The 24,024-nt window shown below is 41.2% G+C and overlaps 1 protein-coding gene across 7 annotated transcripts in view; it reads left to right on the forward strand.

The window, feature by feature from the left end:
* GPR176 (G protein-coupled receptor 176) overlaps positions 1-24,024 on the forward strand; it is a 91,619-nt gene that overhangs the window by 19,524 nt on the left and 48,071 nt on the right. For 4 of the 7 annotated variants that reach the window (XM_032622961.1, XM_032622964.1, XM_032622963.1 and 1 more), the window contains one exon: positions 8,203-8,287. The exons of the other annotated variants lie outside the window; for them this stretch is intronic. In XM_032622961.1, the coding sequence (XP_032478852.1) occupies positions 8,203-8,287 (85 nt within the window). Of the gene's footprint in view, positions 1-8,202; positions 8,288-24,024 lie in introns of those variants that run through there. 7 annotated transcript variants of the gene reach the window in all.

Consider the following 24,024-nt stretch of genomic DNA (forward strand, 5'->3'; position numbering starts at 1 on the left):
GTTTTAAGCCACCCGGTCTGTGGTACTTTATTTTGGCAGCCATAGTAAACTAATACACCAAGGCAACCAGTGAATATTAAGTTGAAAACCCTGATTTTTGCACAACTAAAAGCAGCGGGTTTTATAAATGAGTCAGACCAAGTATCTTCAGCTATCAGAATTGAATCAGTGTAATAAAGGCTGGTCGTCACCTCTTCAACTGGTGTACACACAGCTTTCAGCACCTTTTTAAAAATTAAACCTTTTATTTTGAGGTAATTGTAGATTCACATGCAGTTTAAGAAATAATACAGAGAGAAGCTAGGTACCTGTTACCCAGTTTCCCCCAGTAGTACCTGTATGGCCCGTGTGTATGGTGGGTACAATATCATAACCAGGATGTTGATGTCAATACAGTCAAGATACAGAACACTTCCATCACAGCAAGGATTCCTCTTGTTGCCCTTTTATAACCACATCCATTTTCCTCTCACTCCCACCCCTTCTTACTCGGCAACCACTAATTTGATCTCAATTTCTATAATTTTGTCATTTCAAGAGCATTATATAAATGCAATAATATAGTGTATAACCCTTTGGGATTGGTTTCTTCACTCCATATAATCCCCTGAAGACTGATCTAAATTGTGTGTGTCAATGGTTTGTTCCTTTTAATTTCAATTCCATTTATATGACTTCTTAAATGAAAGCATGGGCAACTCTGCAACGTTTCTGGTTATTCTTAAGTCCCCAAACACTCTCAATTTAGTACATAATGTGCGAAAGTCTGATGAAAGAGGTAAAACACAAAACTTGATTGAAAATGAAAAACTCCCCCCTTCCGCGATCCCCAGTCCAGGCCTGTTGCCTGGGAGAAACTTGAAGTTGAGTAAAGGAGTCTGGTTGGCTTCCTTCCCCATCTTGAGCTTCTGGGCCAAGGTTTCTTGACCTTCCAGGACTGAAGCTGAGGTGGGGCTTGGTGGTATAAAGGTGGAGGGGGGAGATGTAGCAGGGACAGAAAAGACCAGAAAGACTAATCCTGTTGTAAGTGCCTTCATGCTATCTGGACTGTCACCTGTCCCGTGATGATTGTGATACCCTCCCGTATTCTTGGTTGGTAGGTTACTCTGTCCTCAGCCCCTGTGAATGCTGCTGGACCTCCAGCTTCTTTTTGCTGAGGGCTGTTTGCCGCTGCAGGTGACCATCTTGGACAAACCATGAGCTGACCCTATGCCATTGCTCGTACACTGTGGCCCACATCTGATCCAATGGAACATACATGGATTCTTAGCCCCAACAAATTCTGGAAGTGCAGGCTGCCTGCTCTAGCCTCTTCTTTGAGCCACTCATCAGCCCATCTCTTGCGCTGTAGGTTTTTCAGACAGGAGCCAGTCACAATTCTCTGTGAACCTCAGTTGCAGGGGACACACATCAAGCTGTCTGCATGGGCTTGTTGAAGCCCCTTACTAGGGTTGAGGGGAGAGATGGTTACCCCTCTGCTTCTTGCCTGGGTGGATAGGACTCAGTGCCCGACCACAGCCCTCCGTCTATTCTTTTTTTATTTTTTTTTGTGGTACGCGGGCCTCTCACTGTTGTGGCCTCTCCCGGGAGCCGCGGAGCACAGGCTCCAGACGCGCAGTCTCATTGGCCATGGCTCACGGGCCCAGCCGCTCCGCGGCACGTGGGATCCTCCCGGACCGGGGCACGAACCCACGTCCCCTGCATCGGCAGGCGGACTCCCAACCACTGCACCACCAGGGAAGCCCCTTCTATTCTTTTATATCCTCCAGGTGGGTGAGGATTCCAGTATTATAACCACTTGACCATAACTTTGAAAAATTTGCATCTTGATCTGACACCTTACTTTGGTATTCTCTATCTATTGTATCTTGATGCCTTGATAGAATTTTCCAATTCCAATGAGAAAATAGTATGTTAATTTAGAAATGCTGTTTTTCCTACTTAAAATTCATGAAGCAACTTTGTTCAAATTCTCCACATGCCTCTTTGATATCAGCAACTGCTTTTGCAGGAAGCATTTTAGAGCCACCTCATACAGTTTTTCAGGGCCCATCATCACTTCCAAGCTGTGTAAGAGAGACACAGCCTCATTGTTTTTTTTTTTTTTGCACTGAAATTTCAACGTAAGCCACAAGTAACCATTCTTATTTATTTATTTATTTATGGCTGCGTTGGGTCTTCAATGCTGCGTACAGGCTTTCTCTAGTTGCGGCGAGCGGGGGCCACTCTTCATTGCAGTGCACGGGCTTCTCATTGTGGTGGCTTCTCTTGTTGTGGAGCACAGGCTCTAGGTGTGTGCGTTTCAGTAGTTGTGGTACTCGGGCTCAGTAGTTGTGGCCTGTGGGCTCTAGAACATAGGCTCAGTAGTTGTGGCGCACGGGCTTAGTTGCTCCGCAGCATGTGGGATCTTCCCGGACCAGGGCTCGAACCCATGTCCCTTGCATTGGCAGGTGGATTCTTAACAACTGCGCCACCAGGGAAGCCCCATTCTGATTCCTTTCGGGCATTTTTTTCTCCCTATTTGTCTGGTTGCCATTCACAAACTCCATGACATAGACATATGTGGCTTTTTAATGAGAGCTTATAAAACTTGAAGTTGTGTGTTCATACTCCCAGGAATGATGAATGATACCGTTGTCTCCTTTAAAAATTATTTCATCAGATGACCTTTACAAGAAGCCTAAAGTAACATTGACTGGGGTAATTTCCGGTCATTATGAAAGTCCAAATAAAATAATGTATTACTTGTTCCAAATAAAGTAATCGAGAATGTGCCTTGTTTTACGAGTGACTTCGTATTTTCTGAGCGAGAATGTTTGAGGACACCTCTGCCTCGTATTAGAGGGTTTGTGATATTTACTCCCTGGCTCCCTGAGCATCCCTGTGTGTGCTCATTTACACCTTTAATTACAGCTGCTTTTTGTGGGGGCTTCCTGTGCAGTGTCTTAGGACAAAAAACACTTCCGAAACCTGATAAATGGAAAGGAAAGAACAACTCTCTGAAGTCAACCTGAGTGTGAATGTAATTTCCAGGAACACAGAGTTCAAGAGAGACTCAAGCAGAGACAAAATAATCAAATTTCAGTTTCCAGACGCTCTCACTGATTGATGAAAATAGCACCTTTTGTATTTGTCCTGTTGTTTCCGTGGCCTTCTCCCAAGGCTGCAAATCTTTAGCAGCGATGATTCTACAAATTATCAGAAGCCCTAAAATGAAGCTTTCTGCCTCTGCCACGTGAAAGGCAGAATTAAGGACTAGAGGGCTATTTCTCTGTGGGATGCTGTTATTGTTAAGATTGGATGGGACTTTCTCTGTAGAGCGCCAAATCGTTTTTCTTGTTAGTAACAAGTCAATGGGCTCTAGTTGGTGAGGCTCACACCAGGTGCTCAGGAAGGGTGGGTTGTAGCCTGGCCCTGCTGTTGAGCGATGGGTTGACTTGGTAAACCACTTTGCCTCTCTTTGTGATTGTCATAGTGAGGCAGAGATTCTTAAACCTAGTATGTATAAAAATCACTTGTTAATAAATGCAGGTTCCTGAGTTCCACCATCAGAAATTCTGTTTCAGTGGGTTTGGCCTGGGGTCTTAGAGTCTGTATTTTTAATAAGTGCTCTATATGATTTTGATGCAGGTTAACATTCATCTAGGGGATGCCCAGCCAACTTCTTAGTGTCTGTGGGGATGACAGTAGGGCATCATGCAGGTTAACTCCCAGGTTATAGCCTCGGGAGCCGACCAATGAGAGTAGATGTTAGGAGGATGAAGGGGGAAGACTGGTTATTTAAAGTAAGTGCTTGGGTCATTAGAAGACTTGTTTTTCTCCTCCTAGGGGAGTAAGTAGCATTGCCTTCAGCCAACTTATTCTTGCAAAGAGAGTGGTTGGGATGGGGAGGAAGTAGGAATTTAACTTTGGAGTTACTGGTACCAGTTCTATCCATCTTTTAATAGCTAGTGTTGCTTAAGGTCTGAGGGTAATATGGAAAAAATAGATACTCTAGATAATGAATAGGCAGGGCCCCTTCTCAAATTTGGCATAGATAAAGAAACTTACCTGAAAATGTTATGAATGAGATAGTCTAATTTCCTAATTCTGCCCCTGCATCTCCATCTCAATCCATATCCTATAAGTAATAACTAAATGTTTTATTCAAAAAGGCAAGAGGTTGGTTGCCTTTTGAGGTATCTTTTTATTAAAGTAGTGGTGGCGTTATGTGAGTACTTCCCCTTATCTTTAGTTGCTCCTTCTCTGTCTCTTAACCTAATATGTACATGTGGAGGTTCAGCTGGAATAGTTGGCAGTCAGAAATATGATAGAACTGTCTGAAGTCACCTAAACTGGAAAACACTAAATCATCCTCCTATTTGTACTATGCAGAATTTTTTAAAAAATCACAAAACTTTGAGATTGAAATAAAAAATTTAGACAATATGTACCATCTTATGGGGATGTGTCATATGCCATCCCTAGTATTTTGGGCTTCTTTTGCTTTCAGCCCTTTCATTCATGCTGGGCTCCACCTTTTTCTGGGACTTCTTATTTGATACCTCAATAATTAAGGCCTTGAAATTCCACCCACCTGTCACCAGTCTGGACTTCTCAGTCCACCAGTGTCCCTGAGATGTTTTCTTTTTTTTAATTTTTTAAAAAATTTATTTATTTTTGGCTGCATTGGGTCTTCACTGCTGCGCACGGGCTTTCTCTAGTTGCGGCGAGTGGGGGCTACTCTTCGTTTCAGTGCGCGGGCTTCTCACTGCGGTGGCTTCTCTTGTTGCAGAGCACAGGCTCTAGGTGTGCAGGCTTAAGTAGTTGTGGCACACGGGCTTCAGTAGTTGTGGCTCGCAGTCTCTAGAGCGTGGGCTCAGTAGTTGTGGCGCACAGGCTTAGTTGCTCTGCGGCATGTGGGATCTTCCCGGAACAGGGATCCAACCCGTGTCCCCTGCATTGGCAGGCAGATTCTTAACCACTGTGCCACCAGGGAAGTCCTTGTAGTTTGTTTTATCTTTATTATCATCATTGTTACATAGCTGGAAAAGATTTAAGAGGCTTCCTAATATAGTCTTCTACCTCTTCAAAAAAGGAGAAGGCCTACGGCAACACTGGCTGCTTCCTCCTCCTTGGCTTCTGCCATTTTCCACTAAACTCCACAGTTGTAAAATTGAAGGGACATATACCATGGTGCCAAATTTAATCTGTGACCCCTGAGGAAATCCATTCAAACCCAACTCATCCATGGTCAGGTGGACCTCAGCTCCAGGTTTCTTACCATGAACAAGCCCAGAGCCATTAAGTGGGTGGCGAGTAGATGTGTGTTTCTGCTTTTTCATAAGCTAAAGCCGGGGGGAGTCAGAAGGGTTTCTTTTGTCTGGGTGATAGTGAACACTTATGTGTGGTACTTGCAGCTAAAATCATGAGTAAACATTTGCTAAGCAAACTGACTAGTGCCTGGCGCATAGTAAATGCTATAAACATGTTTGAAAATATAATAGAAAGCATAATTTAGAGTGAAAATCAGTGTCTGTGATTCCATACTGCTCAGCTCAGAAGAGCTTTATGTTCGGCGTCTCCATAGGTTCTCAGTGGGCTGGGCCCGAGGCTCATCTCCTGTCTTCCCTTCACTCCTGTTGTCAGGATTTTTCTTTGCTCAATTAACTCTCATTAACTGTAACCTTCTGCAGATGGGAAACGGCCTCACAGAGGAGCCCCTTCAGTTTTCAGTGCAGTCTCTTCTATAGAGACCCGCAAGGAACCCGAATCAGGGACTGGTGTGAATTGATTCTTTTACAAAATAAGTTGACAAATACTGCTTTATTTTCTAGACCGGAGCTGCCAAAAACTGAGCTTCATTTTTTCTGGCCTTTATATTCACCGACAAGAGACGTTGTAGGTCTTAAGGGCAGTGGTATGCTGGTAAATGTTTAACAACCAGCTGTCTCTAGGAAAAAAGCCTTGATTTGTTGTATTTGCCAATTTTCATGATGTAGATATTCCCACCACGGTGAATTTCAAGCTACCAATGTAACCTCACTGAAGTGGAACTGGGAAGAAAGGTGTACGTTCAGCTCTCCTGAGCTGGGAGCAGGCTCCTGCTTGCCACTGTAAATACAGGACTGAAGGGATGTGCCTTAGGCCCAGCCCATGGAAGGTCTATGGAGATATTGAGGGCAGCTCTTTTGAGTGTTATTTGTCCACCTGCTGTATGGCATGCGGTGCTCTAGGTACTGGGAACGTAAGAATGAACCAAATGAAGTCCCTGCCTTTATGGAACTTATATCCCAGTGAAATGTTTTCAGAAGTTTCCAATTTCAACTTTTTGAGACCCTAGCATTTTCATATTTGGGGACAATTTCAGTCAAGTTCCCATAACACTTATTTATTAAATGAGGAAAATAGAATGGGCTCATTTTATTTTCCCTGAGTGTGAGGCAGGGATTGGGAAGGAGGTCGAATTGCTCTCTGAATCGTCTCTTCCTTGGAGTGGGAGACCCTAAACATCGCAACGCCAGGAGCGTTAGCAGTGTACCACAAGGGGTGGGAATTAAAGGGCAGAGAAGGTAAAGGGTCTTGCTTAGAGTTCCAGTTCCCTAACTAATCCAGAGGAGGTGACTTAATTACAAGCCATTACCTCCCTCATTTAAAGTTAATGAGCTCAGGGGACTTCCCTGGTGGTCCAGTGGTTAGGACTCTGCACTTCCAGTGCAGGGAGCATGGGTTTGATCCCTGGTCAGGGAATTAAGATCCCACATGCCGCATGGTGTGGCCAAAGGAAAAAAAAAAAGGTAATGAGCTGGAAGCTTATACAGTGGACAAGATTCTGGCAACCGAAATCTTGTCAAAGAATTGCAAAGCTCTACATCCTCAAGAGAAGTAAGAAAGGCATTGGAGAAGCTACTGATGACAGAGCTCAGAGAGAAGCATGATATACATGCTCCTTTGGAAAAGGAGTTAGGATTCTTGGTGAAGAACCTCAAATCTTTCCTATTGAGAATCATTGAGCCAGGCTTACTAATAGGCGCCGAAATTTGAGGGAGTGAGATTTTTATCTAGGAAGATAGGTCCTCGGGAAACTCAAAACTTGAGATAAGCAAAAGCAGAAAGAAAAGAGACAAACTTTTTAGGAAATTAACTGTATGATGCTGTGTAAGTCCTGCTCGGGTTGCAGGGCTCTCCAGGACCTCTGCCCATGCTGGTTTTCACCTGGTGAATGAATGATTCACTCAACACACAGTGTCTAATGATGCTGCTGTCTTAGCGTCATCTTTCCAGCAAAGGTAGGTTGTGGACCAGTCACCTCTCTGTGTTTGTCTGGAATATGCATTGTTCCGTTCTCGGCCAGGCCATGTCCATCTTCCTTAGAAGCAAGGACCTACGTATTCTTCATGCTGGTTTGGAATTTAATTCTTGACTGTGCGATTTTTAGCCAAACAAAAGAAACTCAGGCCCTTTTCTAGTACAAGGACCCCTCCCAGCTGTTTTGGAATGACCAGCGTGTCTCCAACTATGGATTGTGGATTACCTATATCACAGTTGCCTTCTGGTGCTTCTCTAAAATACCCATTCTTGTGATGATGTGCCCCAAATCTACTGAACCAGAGTCTCTGGAGTGGGACTGAGGAATTTGCATTTTTAATAAGTTTCTCAGGTGACTCATAAGTACACTAAAGTTTAAGAACCACTGGTTTAGACTCAGAGACTGTTAGGAAATAACCTCAGAGTTTCCCTGGGGTCCAACCTGTATCCCATTGAGACAAAAGCTGCAGGTAAGCCTGGGAAAGGTTTGGAGCCTTATTTTTCTGTTTAAATTGGGATACACACACCATTTGGTGGGCCAGTAGGGACAAAGCCCCTTCCCAAGGATCACCATTATGTGACACGCTGCTACTAGCAGGCCCAGGTCAATTAGCCATTACAGCTGAAGGTGAACATAATTATCTTGTTTTCAGCTGCTAAAGTTTAATTCTGCTAACATTATGTTATGGACATTTGCATGATGGTTGACAAAAAGGAGATCAGTGTGAGTAAAGACGTTTTGTGCCCTTGACCCATGCTCTGTCATTCTAATGTTTGTGTGCCAAGTATGGCTTCTCTCAGTAACATTTAAAAAATCATTCATCCCTGTGCTTCGATGTTTCTGACCCTTTGGCTCAGTGCTGAGGGAAAACAACACAGATATCTTTAATTGTGTCCAATGCCATCATTTTATAGATGTGAAAATCAAGATGTGGGGAGACGAGGTGACTTATCCAGGCGTGTCAGACTGCAGCAAGTCCCCAGGTCTTGCCACTTCTAGGTGAGTGTTCTTTCCTTCACTGGGCTGCTTCCCAGCAGGAGGGAAGTGTTCCTGTCAAGTTCTGTGCTGTCTCACAGTTCTTGGCAGACAAGATTCCCACGTCTAAAGACACATTATTTAGCATTCCTCCGTGAAAGCAGGGGCGTTGTGTTGAATTATGTACTCAGTCTGAGACTTGGAGAAATTGTGTCTTCCTCTCAGCGTCTTGTTCTATATCACTGAGCACTCGTTTCCTAGAAGGCAGGGACAGTGCTTGGCTGATAATGTAGGCCAGGGGACTGCCCTCAGTGCCTGGGAGGGCAGGTGTGTTGTAATTACCAAGTCCTGTGATAGTTGTGCTGTAGTTAATGAATTGGAAGCCTTGTCTCTAATTTACTTTGGACGCCGACAGGTGCTTCAATTAATGGGCAGGAGCAGCTGCCTTGGAGCAAGGAGGTGGGGGCAGCTTTGCTTTTTTTTTTTTTTAACATCTTTATTGGAGTATAATTGCTTTACAATGATGTGTTAGTTTCTGCTTTATAACACAGTGAATCAGTTATACATATACATATGTCCCCATATCTCTTCCCTCTTGCGTCTCCCTCCCTCCCACCCTCCCTATCCCACCCCTCTAGGTGGTCACAAAGCACCGAGCTGATCTCCCTGTGCTATGTGGCTGCTTCCCACTAGCTATCTATTTTACATTTGGTAGTGTATATATGTCCATGCCACTCTCTCACTTTGTCCCAGCTTACCCTTCCCCCTCCCCATATCCTCAAGTCCATTCTCTAGTAGGTCTGCATCTTTATTCCCATCTTGCCCCTAGGTGCTTCATGACCTTTTTTGGTTTTTTTGCATTCCCATTCCTCCTCCTTACTCCTCTTTACCTGATTTGCTTTGGAGACATCCTGGCTTTAAAAAAGGGCACAGACCCATTCTTACTGTGGAATCAGCGAGAAAGAACATACAACAAACAGAGCAAAGCTAGAGGGTTTGCGCAGTTCCTTCAGAGGGTGCTGATGAGCCAGTGAATCTTTTTTTTTTTTTTTTTGCGGTACGCGGGGCTCTCGCTGTTGTGGCCTCTCCCGTTGCGGAGCACAGGCTCCGGACGCGCAGGCTCAGCAGCCATGGCTCACAGGCCCAGCCGCTCTGCAGCACGAGGGATCTTCCTGGACCGGGGCACGAACCCGTGTCCTTGCATCGGCAGGCGGACTCTCAACCACTGCACCACCAGGGAAGCCCCGGAGCCAGTGAATCTTTGTGATTGTTACTAATGTGATGTATTCTAGAGTGTGGTCAGTCTCTTTGGGGGAGCACGGGAACATAAATCAGTTCATGAAGAGTAAATTTGATAGTAAAGGATCAGGAACTTAGAGCTGTTTCTTGGAGGAGAAAAATGTCTGTAGTTAATAGTCAGTTTGAGGTTTGAGTCAATGGCTTTTGACCTGTGAAACGAGCAAAACATAAAGTGTTCTTGATCAGGTGGCAGCCACTGCCTGTTCCCTATTCAGTATCTATGCTTTTATTATTTATTCCTTTTTTTTTTTTTTTTTTTTTTTTGCGTTATGCAGGCCTCTCACTGTTGTGGCCTCTCCTGTTGCGGAGCACAGGCTCCAGACGCGCAGGCTCAGCGGCCATGGCTCACGGGCCCAGCCACTCCACGGCATGTGGGATCTTCCCAGACCGGGGCACGAAACAGTGTCCCCTGCATCGGCAGGTGGACTCTCAACCACTGCGCCACCAGGGAAGCCCTTATTTCTTTCTTAAAAGATCCTGATTTTGTTTAGGGCAACAGAGTGCCCAGATAAAAATACCTTCCAGATTCCCTTGCAGGTAGGGGTGCCCAGGTAACCCAGGTCTGACCAGTGAATGGATGTTTACTGGATGGAGCTCTGGGAATTTTTTTTTTTTTTTTCTGGTGAAAAGGGACAGGTTAAGCTGGGACATGCCTTTGCCCTTGGCCTAGGCCTTTCTCCCTTTCTATCTAGAGTATGAGTCCCACACCTGGGGAGGGAATAATCGTCTTACAGCTCTGGTGACATAAGCCACATGCTAAGAATGGCAGAGTAGGAAGTTAGAAGCTGGGCCCTTGCCTTGATGACTTCTTTGAGCAGCCACCCCATCCTCTTCTGGACTTCGGGTTACATGGGAAAAACAACCCTTTCTTAGTTTAAGCTGTTATGGTTGGATTTCTGTTACATAAAGTCCTGTAAAACTTTGGGAAACTGCTGGTTAGGTGGTCCTTATACACGGTATTTATATATATATATATATTTAAAAATTACAGACGGGGGCCAAGGAAATCAGGGTTTATTTATTTATTTAGGCCAGGCCATGTGCCTTGCGGGATCTTAGTTCCCCAACCAGGGATCGGACCTGTGACCCCTACAATGGAAGCGTGGAGTCCTAACCACTGGACCGCCGGGGAATTCCCACTATACACGGTATTTGTAATTATGGTCTAAGCTAATGGACAGTTCACATTATTACGTAGGGTTGGAAATTTTAGATGTGGAGAGACTGTAATCTCTGCTAGGGTTACTTTGGTGGAAGTTGCAGGGCACCAAGATACAAAAACTTACCAAACGTTGCTCTACCTAAGGCAGTGCCTAGCAACAGTCAGGTGTTATGCACACTGTTTACAGCTCTTTGCTGAAGGAGGATTACATCAAAGTCAGAGCAGTCAGGAACCAACCCTTAGTGTGACTTCCTGGTCTTAAGGGGGTGGGCCATGAGGGGTTTGCATATGACCCTCGAGTAAGCTCTGTGCACATGACCTGGTGACTGCTTCCAAGAGTGGGAGGTATTTGGACCTCTTTTATTTCCTACTCTGGGGCTCAGAAGGTGGTCCAGGAGGGTATTTGAGCACAGATCTGATACCTTCTTTGAGGCAGTTCCAATGAGCAGGTTGTCTCTAATGGACCCATTAAATAGCAAATAACCATATTTCTTAACAAAGATTTATCATAGGAACTTTGCAGCCATGACACATTCTCTTTTCTTGTCATTATTTGTATAATATATCTTCTGGATCTTACTGTTATTTACATAAGAAAAATAAATGAGAATTATAGATCGCTAATTCCATTTGTTTAGGACAAGAAAGGAAAATAATTACATGGTGAGGGACTTCCCTGGTGGCTCAGTGGTTAAGAATCCACCTGCCAACGTAGGGGACGTGGGTTCGAGCGCTGGTCCGGGAAGATCCCACGTGCCATGGAGCAACTAAGCCCGTGCGCCACAACTACTGAGCCTATGCTCTAGAGCCCATGAGCCACAACTACCGAGCCCACGTGCCACAGCTACTGAAACCTGCACGCCTAGAGCCTGTGCTCCGCAACAAGACAAGCCACCGCAATGAGAAGCCTGTGCGCCACAACAAAGAGTAGCCCCCGCTCACCACAACTAGAGAAAGCCCGCGACCAGCAACAAAGACCCAACGCAGCCAAAAATAAATAAATAAATAAGTTAATTAAAAAAAAAATAATTACATGGTGAATGTTTCAAGACCTTTAGGCTTATGAAGAGGAAAATTTCCCAAGAATCACAAAAAGTGTTGTCCATGGTATTTATTTATATGCCAATGTGATATTTCTCAAACTTTTAGCAACTACAGACCACATAGAAGGTGCTTTGAGAATGAGTGCACCATAATTTGAGGTAAATTGAAAAAAAAAGTTCAAAACAATTTAATAATAAAAACTGTTTCACAAAAACAGACACATAGATCCATAGAAGAGACTAGAGACCCCAGAAATAAACCTATGCACTTGTGATCGATGAATCTACGACAAAGGAGGCAAGAATATACATTGGAGAAAAGACAGTCTCTTCAAAGCAGTGCTGGGAGGACTGGACAGCTACATGTAAATAAATGAAATTAGAACACTCCCTAACACCATATACAAAAATAAACTAAAAATGGATTAAAGGCCTAAATGCAAGACCAGAAACCATAAAATTCCTAGAGGAAAAAATTGGCAGAACACTCTTGGACATAAATCATAGCAATATTTTTTTGGATCTGTCTCCTAAAGTAAATAAAAGCAAAAATAAACAAATGGGACCTAATTAAACTTAGAAGCTTTTGACATCCAAAGAAACCATCAACAAAACAAAAAGACAACCTACTGAATGGGAGAAAATATTCACAAATTATATGACCAAAAGATAAGAGGTTAATATCCAAAATATATAAACAGCTCATACAACTCAACATCAAAAAAAAAAATACAACCCAATTAAAAAATGGGCAGAAGGGAATTCCCTGGCAGTCCAGTGGTTAGGACTCCATGCTTTCACGGCCGAGGGCTTGGGTTCTATCCCTGGTCGGGGAACTAAGATCCCACAAGCCACAGGGCACAGCCAAAAAAAAAAAAAAAAAAAGGGCAGAAGACCTGAGTAGACATTTTCCCAAAGAGAACATTCAGATGACCAACAGGCACGTGAAAATATGCTCAACGTCATTCATCATCAGAGAAATGTAAATTAAAACCACAATGAGATATTGCCTCACACCTGTCAGAAAGGCTCTCATGAAAAAGAACACAAATAACAAATGTTGGCAAGGATGTGGAGAAAAGGGAACCCTCCTACACTGTTGGTGGTAATGTAAACTGGTGCAGCCACTTGGGAAACAGTATGGAGGTTCCTCACAAAACTAAAAATAGAGCTACCATATGATCCAACAATTCCACTCCTGGGTATATACCGGAAAAAAATGAAAACACTAACTTGAAAAGATACATGTACCCCAGTGTTCATAGCAGCATCGTTTACGATTGCCAAGATAGGGAAGCAACCTAAGTGTCCATCAACAGATGAATGGACAAAGAAGATGTGCCATATACATATATATATATATATATATATGGAATATTACTCCGCCATAGAAAAGAATGAAATGTTGCCATTTGGAACAACGTGGATGGAGTTGGAAGTTATTATGCTAAGTGAAATAAGTCAGACAGAGAAAGATAATTACTGTATGATATCACTTATACGTGGACTCTAAAAAATAAAACAAACTAGTGAATATAACAAAACAGAAACAGACTCACAGGTACAGAGAACAAGCTAGTGGTTACCAGTGGGGAGAGGGAAGGGGGAGGGGCAAGGCAGGGGTAGAGGATTATGAGGTACAGACTATTATGTATAAAATAAATAAGCTATGAGGATATATTGTACAACACAGGGAATATAGCCAATATTTTGTAATAACTATAAATGGAGTATAATCTTTAAAATTGTGAATCACTATGTTGTACACCTGTAACTCATATAATATTGTACATTAACTATTCTTCAATTAACAAAATTTTTTTAACTTAAAATAATCCCCAAAGAACAACAACAACAAAATCCCATGCTTCTTAGCAGGTAAGTAATAAATGTCTGTTAAGCTGACCGAAAAAGCTTGAAAAATTAATAGTAAATGTTTTCCTTATATCAGTGAAAGATATTATTTGCAATTTAATATCTAATATTTAGCAAGGTGATTGGTTTCATATCCAGTGATTTTTGTTCTTTCTCCTTATTTTACTAAAATAGAAAATACTTCATAATTAGAGTTTGTCAGGAGTGGCAGCAAGCGTGTGATAACTCTGTTAGTTCAGAAAGTTGGATGATTCAAATTGAACCTATGTCCAGAAACGATGGTGTGATTTTTCACCTGAAGAAAAGAGCCAGTGTTTCATCAGATGCTAAGTCTACAAGTCTATGAGGACATTTTCCTCAAATTTGCCCTTCAGTCTTCTCGAAGAATCTCTAAAGTTTATTCTCAGTATTCAAAATAAACATGTTTTGTTACTGAATGAGAGGATCAGGAAAATCAAATAACTAACTACACTGCTGACATTTGCCACTTGAACCCACGGAGCTGCTCCTTGCTGACGTTATCTGCATGGAACAGGAATGCTTTAGTTTCGTTCCTCAGTTCACAAGGTGGTGTGAGTGCCCTTGACAGCCAGAGTATTTCTGGGGGGAACAACTAGTCTCTTTCTTTGCAGAACATGCTGCCCATTTCTTTCCCCATTTCTTTGCAGAACATGCTGAGAAGACAAATGCACAGTGACTGTCATTTGATTATACTCACATTTTAAACTATTGATATTTCCTACAACCCTGGGTTAAGATGAGGAGGCATATTGTTGTGTGTCATCCTTTGTAGTGAATAAAGCTGTGGGTGTTTTGGCATAAAGGTAAAACTACTTTTATTTGGGTAGCACTTTTATTTATGTCCCTCAGTGGAAACATAGCTGTTTATTCTATCAGTACTGATCCTAAGGCACCTTTTCCAATGTTCATAACAGCTTGCAAAAATAAATGTTAATTAAATGAAAAACTCTTTTATTGATGGGGTTTTTGGTAAGAGACAGAACCAAGAGTTTTTAAGTACTTATTTCTCAAATATGTTCTACTCATGTGCTAATTGATATGCCTACTCTGTGCATCATTGATTTCACCAGTGAAACAAAATACATACTAGTGGCATGTGATTAAAATTATTCTTCCATGTTGCATGCCATTGATGTGTGATGCCCAACAGAGGCATTAATAAATTTGCCAATACTTGCATAGTCCAGTTTTCCTCTGAGCATTTTATTTGCCATTAACCTGGTGGCTGGTTTGTGGGTTTTTTGAAAATAGAGTAATCTTCATTTGTTTTGTATGAGGAATGCGACTTGGAGTAATGCTTCTGTAGTTTTGGGCTATTTTCTGTCCTTAGTGACAGAATGAGCCAATTTCATACTGGAAAGCATTATTTTGTACTTGTTTTGGAAAAATTTAGGATGTTTAGTAGGGAGGTTGCTGTGCAATTTTTGAAATTCAATTTGAAATGATGTGAAAGCTTTGACTACTTCAAGCCACTCTTTGATAAGGGTTTATGACAGGAACATACTTAGAAATGGAATAATTGTCCAATATAATCTAATTCTTAGATATTCCTTGGCAGTTGACTGGACCTCCTTCACTTGTGTGAGATCATCCTCATTGTATATTCATATTTCTATAGTAGAATGAGGTTCACTGTTTATATTTAAAATATTATTGTGAATTCTAGTATTTTTGTTGCTGTTTTCATTACACATTTATGACTTAATGAGCACTTTTTAAACAATTGAAGTATAGTTGATTTACAATATTGTGTTAGTTTCAGGTGTACAGCACAGTGATAATTTTTGTTCAGATTTTTTTCCATTATAGGTTATTACAAGACCTTGAGTATTGTTCCCTGTGTTTTTTTTCTTAACATCTTTATTGGAGTATAATTGCTTTACAATGGTATGTTAGTTTCTGCTGTATAACAAAGTGAATCAGCTATACATATACATATATCCCCGTATCTCCTCCCTCTTGCATCTGCCTCCCACCCTCCCTATCCCACCCCTCTAGGTGGACACAAATGTTCCCTGTGTTACACAGTAAATTTTTAAAAAATTTATTTTAATGAAGCATAGTTAATTAACAATGTTGTGTTAATTTCTGCTGTACAGCAAAGTGATTCAGTTATACGTATGTACAATCTTTTTTATATCCTTTTCCATTATGGTTTATCACAGGATATTGAATATAGTTCCCTGTGCTGTACAGTAGGACCTTGTTGTTTATCCATTCTATATATAATAGTTTGCATCTGCTAATCCCCAAACTCCCAATCCATCCCTCTCCCCCACTTTGGTGACCAGAAGCCTGTTCTCTATGTCTGTGAGTCTGTTTCTGTTTCATAGATAAGTTCATTTGTGTCACATTTTAAATTCCATATATAAGTGATATCATATGGTATTTGTCTTTCTCTTTCTGACTTACTTCACTTAGTATGATAATCTCTAGGTCCATCCATGTTGCTGTAAATGGCATTATTTCATTCTTTTTAATGCCCGAATAGTATTTAATTGTATATATGTACCACATCTTCTTTATCCATTCATCTGTCGATGGACATTTAGGTTGTTTGCATGTTTTGGCTATTGTGAATAGTGCTGCTATGTACATTGGGGTGCATGTATCTTTTCTAATTAGAGTTTTTAGCTTTTCTGTATATATGTCCAGAACTGGGCTTGCTGGACCATATGGTAACTCTATTTTTAGTTTTTTAAGGAGCCTCCATAGTGTTTTCAATTGTGGTTGCACCAATTTAAATTCCCACCAACAGTGTAGGAGGGCTCCCTTTTTCCACATCTTCTAAATGAGCACTTTTGAACCATCTATTCATTTGTATGAACTGGGGATAAAACACAACACATTAGTAATAGTGAAAAATGTAAATTTTATTAACAAACAGCAACACACAAAGGTGTTAAAATACATTAGCAGGGACCATCTGCACCAAGTACTGCCTTTAATAGTGTGGAACATAGCACTATTAAGTTATTAAGTGCTGGATAGGAAACAGTTAAGATGATAGTCTGTACTAGACCAGTTGCCTTTGTTAATGATGTATAGTTCAATTAGAAAATTTAATTAAGTCCCTTTGAATGTTCATAACAGTTTGAATCTAGCAGTGAATTGTTTTTAACATATGATGATGATGGTAATAATAAAAATAGTAATAACAAAATAGAATATAATAGGATTGTTATAAAAAGTCCAAATTGGTTTTGCATTTCAAATTTGTAAGGTATATGGGTATAAAACTATTTCTCCCAAACTGCCAAATCACCACTGGACCACTTGACTGATTGATTGCCTAAAAACCCAATACCATTAGGTCCTTTAATGACATCGTAGGTTATGTTGTGCCTTTTAAATGGAAGATTTTAAAGATTCATTCTTTAACATTGAGTACTAACCACATGCCAACCACTTTGTTAGATGCTGGAGATATAAAGATGAACAAGATACAGTCCCTCCCCTTAAGGAATCAGCTCACAGTCTACCGGAGAAGACAGAAATATAAACAAACAGTTATAATTCATTGTGCTAAGTGTGGTGCTAGAGATACCCAGTGAGAGCACATTATGGTCCATGGAAATCATAAGCACTTCAGAGTGGCTGGAGCATAAATTATAAGGCGCAGAGAGTGGTGAAAGGTGAGGCTGGAGGAGTGGGCAGAAACCAGATCCCACAAGGCTGAACATGGCTGGTGAGGAAGCTTGGAATTTGTCCTTTGAGCCTCAGGGATCCACAGAGTGGTTTTAAACAGGGCAGGACAAGGTCAGGTTTATATTTTAGGAAGATCATTCTGTTGGTTGTGTGAAGGATGGACTTGATGGAGACAAGCTTAGAAGCAGGGAGACCAATTAGGAGGTAAGGTATAATGAATGCTTAGACCAGGGCGTGGCAATAAGTGTGACGAGCTGGTGACAAATTCAAGAAATACAGGAGTTAAGATTATCAGGGTTTGATGACTGAGCAGATATGGGGGTGAAGGTTGGGTTAAGGCAGAGTTGAGTGTGTTGATTAGTTTTCTAGATCGGCTATCTGTGGTGGTACCATCAATAAAGAGAGGGTTTGAGTTCACGGGGAGGAGCAGGTGGGACAGAGTAGGGTGTGAGCAGGTGGGACAGAGTAGGGTGTAAGTTTGGTACAAGTTGAATTTGAGTGCCTGTGGAATACCTAGTTAGATATAAGAATCAAAACTTGAGGGTATAAATGTAGAAGTCAGCAGAGTAGATGACTAAAGCATGAGAGTGTGGATGAGTTCACCTAATGAGAGGATGTTTGAAAGGGCATTTTAAAAAGCAAGTTAAAGAAGAGGAGTCCTGTGAAGGAGACAGTGAAGGGATGGTCCCAGAGGTGGGGTGAGGACTGTGGTAATGAAGTGCTCCAGAAACAAAGGGAGCAGAGAGTCCCCAGGAGAGAGTGATTGATGGCATCAAACCCAGCAAAGAAAAACTAGACAATGTCCTTTGGACTGACAAAGATGAATGCATGATGACCTTGTGACAGAATAGTTTCTGTCTGCTAGGGGTAGATTACTGTGGTTCTAGAAGTAAGTGGAGGGGAAAAAGTAGAGAGAGAGTTTCTCCCTTAAGCCATTGTGGTCTCTATTAGATTTCCTAGCCACAGAAGTTGAGAGGTAACATGTTTGAGGGTATTCACTGTGTGAGTGAGTGAAGCGAAGAGAGGTCAAGTTCATTGGAGTTGACAGGTACAGGAATTGTGGGTCTGGTCACCTACATGGGACTTTGAAATTATCCTAGATAAAGGTGAGGCCTGGGGAGGACAGAGGCTATGAATCAGGGGCTAAAATCTTCAGCAAATAAAGAGTAACCTGGAAGCTTGCAGGTTACAGAAACAAAGAGGGAGTAGAAGGAGACATAGCCAGATGGCATGAGCTTTACAGGAGCTCATTCATGGTTTACATGATTATGGAAGAACAGTGTTCTAGACGTAGGAATAGGGAGTGAGGAATGTGATGACCCAATGCCCAGCCCCGAGGTGGAGTGTGCCAGGAGAGTGATAGTAGTACCCAGTGGGGAAGCAGGATACTTGGATTAGTTAAGGCCCAAGGCTACAGAGAATACTCTGCGAAGTAGGCAGGATATTGTCAAGTCTTAATCATGGAATAGAAGTTCCAGAGGGTACCGTGAGTGGTAAGAGAAGAAAAAAAGTAGAGGAAAGCAAGGGCAGGGAGAGGAAGCCCTGGGCAATGTGGGGATTTTGGGTATATGACAGGGGTGTGAAGTGTGGTGGAATTCACTGGCCTCAAGATTTCAGTAGATCTTTGGGATAAAGTTGCTTTAGGTGTTCCACAGGCACCTAAAAAAATCAACTGATAACCACTGGCTGTTTCCAGTCAGGGATGTGTGGCTCCTGTGACCATATTCTTCCATCATCACAGAATGAGGTTAGGTGGGCTTTTCCATGAAGCAACACCATAATTGTTCAAGATTTTAGCATTGGACAGAGAGTTAAAGTTTGGGTTTTAGTCCTAGCTCTGCCTTTGACTTCCTTTGTGGTCTTGGGCAAATCACCTACCCTTTTAAGACCTTACTGTCTTCATTTTAGTGAAGGGTAAAGAGATAGTTTCTGAAATGGTAGGTTGATCCCATTTGTTCTCTGGTTTTCTTCCACTAGATGTGGTGCTTTTGGTACCATTGTGGTACCATTACAGCACTCAATAACCTTTCACTGTAATCTCCAACAGGATGTACCACCTTTCAGGCAAAGCCACCCACGTGTGCATCAAGTACGGCCTATCGCCTATGACATTCAGGAAGGACTGTGTCCTCAGAGCCTAAACACGTAGGGATTTTTGAGTGTTCTGCCCACCTGACTTCAAAGGATGGCCCTTCAGCCAGCCAGCCAGCCCTCCCTGACTGTCATTCTGGCCATTTCTTTTTGTCTCATTTTCTTCTTTTGTGTAATGATGAGCTTTATTATCCAAAGGGCTTTAAAGTAGTTTCATAACTAAAAGCAAGAAATATTTGTAGTGAAGGAAAATGCACGTGCCTCATTTTTTTGAACACTCCTATCAGGAAATATTGCATGTGTAGTAGAAAGAGCATGGAGTTCGGGACTGGGAGGCCTGTGTTTAATGTACTTTTGACCTAGTTCAGAGGTGGATGCTAATTGTATCAAGGGTAATGATATTTAGAACAGTATTTGCTCGAATTTGATGGGGGCATCTGTTGCGTTTACAGCTTACATTTGGATATGGATGGCTCTGGGTGAACGTGATTGTAGATGAGTGTGTGTTCAGGGATGTCTACTTGAACTTATTTGTGTGGATAGGGAGGGGAGAAGGTAAACCTATTGTGCTCGTAGCTTTTGTTCTCCATCTTGTTATTATGTTTCCTGGCAACAGTAACTTTGATAAAAGAGATCTCTCCAAGCCTAAAGAGGCAACAAACTAAAGAATGAAAGAGGAGAGAATATAGATAGCACTGGGGATCAACATGGATTTCCGTTAGGTGTTTTCAGAGCTGCTAGACTCAGTAATTGGATTTTTTTGTGTGAGGCTTTTAATTGATTTATTAAGAAAAATAGGATAAAATAAAATTAAACAGATAAGGCAGCCAAGCTCTGGAAATGGAGAGATGACTCTATTTGTAAGTTGAATAAGTAACCATTTTTCCCCCTGATTCTAAGACCACCTCGAAGGAACAAAAGATACTGTAGACCACATATTCTTAGAGCATCTACCTGGCCACTGCGAAAATTTCCCACCAGAATACAAGCTAAGAAAAATGCTAGTTTTCATGAGATATTGAATAGGCCATCCCCTAATAACAGCAATAGAAATTAATGTATAAAAATCATTAATACAAGCATAAACATTCTTAATATCCTTGCATTAAAACATGCAAACTGGTAGGACACCAGTTTGAGAACGGCAGCCCACACTGATCTAGGATTCTAGAAGATGAGAGAGAAGGTGTGGGAAATCCAATCTTACTGGGCCTGAATTCCCTTTGTACTAGAGGATGCTAGCAATGAGATTTCCTAAGTGCAAAGGGAAAAGAGATTCCTGCAATTCCCACTTAATGGAGCTTGGCATCTGTTATTTGTTTTATTTGTTTAATATCAATTTTAAATGCATGTTACTAGGACCTTGAAAGGGGTTACGGGTGTATGAATGCTGAAGCAATTTTTAAAATTCTACTGCCCAATCCTCTCCTTCTTTTTAATAATATTCTTTTAAAAACAGTAAACTTTGGGAGGAATATAGAATAGATTCAAATATCTGCAAAAAATACACACCAGATAAATCAGTTGAAGTTGATGATGAGCATATGTGTATGTGTGAGAAACTTCTTTGAGTTAAGCAAAATGATAATGAGACTATTTTAAATGTTTATCATACTTTGTAGTTTTCAAAACATTTTCATATATATTTTTTCATTTTTTTGACAGGTAAAGAGGATTGGCATTATAATCCCATTTTATATGTGAAGAAATTGAGAGGATTTGTCCAGCCTCCTAGAATCAAGCTCATAGATTTGACCAAGCTCTTAGAGTGGCAGATTGGATGAGAATCTGGCTGTTGACTCTCAATCTAGTGGTCTTCCTAATACTTTAAACTGGCTACAAACATAGCATTGAAAAACTCAATATTTATGAATGAGTCAACTTTGCTTGTGTACGAACATATGTGTTTATCCAGGAATGCCTTTAAAATGTCAGCTCTAAGAGTGATATGCAAATATTTGTCCATCTAGTGCAGATTCTGCAAAGACAAATATTTCTCTGAAAACAAATTTTACCAAACAAATTATGATACCTTTGTAGTTAAATAAACAATAGACATTGACATTCGTATTGTCATAATAATCTAAGATGTTTTCAGAAATGGTTGCTTGTACTTTTACCATGCTCAGAAAACAAGATAGCACCTCCTATATTTAGGAATTCAAAAAAAAAAAAATCAAACAAACCAGCTTGGATAGTTAGAAACAAAGCAACCTTCCCTAGAAAAGGGGAATCAGCTCTGCCTGCCAGCAACACATGTGGTATTGGTTGTGGACTGGCTTCCCTTTTCTATTAGTCTATGCTGGACTCACGTTTGCTGCCCTTGTACCTAATTTTGAGGGGTTTCATGAACATCATTAACCTCATATAATGTCTATGAAAGTGATGAGAAGGAACTTTCTATTACGCTAATTCTTTTTTTTTAACATCTTTATTGGAGTATAATTGATTTACAATGGTGTGTTAGTTTCTGCTGTATAACAAAGTGAACCAGCTATACATATACATATATCCCCATATCTCCTCCCTCTTGCATTTGCCTCCCACCCTCCCTATCCCATCCCTCTAGGTGGTCACAAAGCACCAAGCTGATCACCCCGTGCTATGTGGCTGCTTCCCACTAGCTCTCTATTTTACATTTGGTAGTGTATATATGTCCATGCCACTCTCTCACTTTGTCCCAGCTTACCCTGCCCCCTCCCCGTGTGCTCAAGTCCATTCTCTACATCTGTGTCTTTATTCCTGTCCTGCCCCTAGGTTCTTCAGAACCAATGTTTTTTTTTTTAGATTCCATATATATGTGTTAGCATACAGTATTTGTTTTTCTCTTTCTGACTTACTTCACTCTGTATGCAAACTCTAGGTCCATCCACCTCACTACAAATAACTCAATTTCGTTTCTTTTTATGGCTCAGTAATATTCCATTGTATATATGTGCCACATCTTCTTTATCCATTCATCTTTCGATGGACACTTAGGTTACTTCTATGTCCTGGCTATTGTAAATAGAGCTGCAATGAACATTGTGGTACATGACTCTTTATGAATTATGGTTTTTTCAGGGTATATGCCCAGTAGTGGGATTGCTGGGTTGTACGGTAGTTCTAATTTTAGTTTTATAAGGAACCTCCATACTGTTCTCCATAGTGGCTGTATCAAGTTACATTCCCACCAACAGTGCAAGAGGGTTCCCTTTTCTCCACACCCCTTCCAGCATTTGTTTGTAGATTTTTTGATGATGGCTATTCTGACTGGTGTGAGGTGATACCTCATTGTGGTTTTGATTTGCATTTCTCTAATCATTAGTGATGTTGAGCATCCTTTCATGTGTTTGTTGGCAATCTGTATATCTTCTTTGGAGAAATGTCTGTTTAGGTCTTCTGCCCATTTTTGGATTGGGTTGTTTGTGTTTTTGGTATTGAGCTGCATGAGTTGCTTGTATGTTTTGGAGATTAATCCTTTGTCAGTTGCTTCATTTGCAAATATTTTCTCCTATTCTGAGAGCTGCCTTTTCATCTTGTTTATGGTTTCCTTTGCTGTGCAAAAGCTTTTAAGTTTCATTAGGTCCCATTTGTTTATTTTTGTTTTTATTTCCATTTCTCTAGGAGGTGGTCAAAAAGGATCTTGCTGTGATTTATGTCATAGAGTATTCTGCCTTTGTTTTCCTCTAAGAGTTTTATAGTGTTTGGCCTTACATTTAGGTCATTAATGCATTTTGAGTTTATTTTTGTGTATGGTGTTAGGGAGTGTTCTAATTTCATTCTTTTACATGTAGCTGTCCAGTTTTCCCAGCCCCACTTATTGAAGAGGCTGTCTTTTCTCCATTGTATATTCTTGCCTCCTTTATCAAAAATAAGGTGACCGTATGTGTGTGGGTTTACCTCTGGGCTTTCTACCCTGTTCCATTGATCTATATTTCTGTTTTTGTGCCAGTACCATACTGTCTTGATTACTGTAGTTTCGTTGTATAGTCTGAAGTCTGGGAGGCTGATTCCTCCAGCTCCATTTATTACTCTAATTCTTATTGGCTCTGAAGAAAGTAAAGATGATGAAAGGTGAAGAGATAATGTTGAATTCTTCAAGTTTGCAAGATGACTCATTTAACACCAGGAAGTTTCTGAAGGATGAACTGCAAATCATGTAATGCATGCAAACCACCATTCCTGTGCAGTTAACAATACACAACAATAATGAAAGAAAAGTGACTGAAGATGTGGAAAAACCTTGGGGTTTTTTCTTTAAGAAGGGATCAGTATTAAAAATGGATACCAATTAGCCTAATATTAATTTAGGAGAAGGTGAGGAGAAGGCTTGGTCTGGTGAAAATTGATGGTTTCACAGACTTTAGAACTGTTCTCATCAGCAAATCATCCACATGAGGAGTCATTGGTGAGTGTCTGATGGATTGTCAACTCTTGGGGAGTCATTAAGGAGGGGGTTTTACCTACCACTACAGCTCTGTGTCTTAGAAAAAGATGCCCAGTTCTAAGAAATATCAGTGAAAAGAAGAGGAAGATGACTGGTACCAAAGCTTTCACCTACCTATCCCATTTGGTGGAAACACAGAGAGAGACTGCAACCTTAAACAAGTCACTTGGACTTATAACCAGCCTCTTGGTAC

Source organism: Phocoena sinus, chromosome 2 (genome assembly GCF_008692025.1).
Source record: "Phocoena sinus isolate mPhoSin1 chromosome 2, mPhoSin1.pri, whole genome shotgun sequence".
Lineage (NCBI taxonomy): Eukaryota > Metazoa > Chordata > Mammalia > Artiodactyla > Phocoenidae > Phocoena > Phocoena sinus.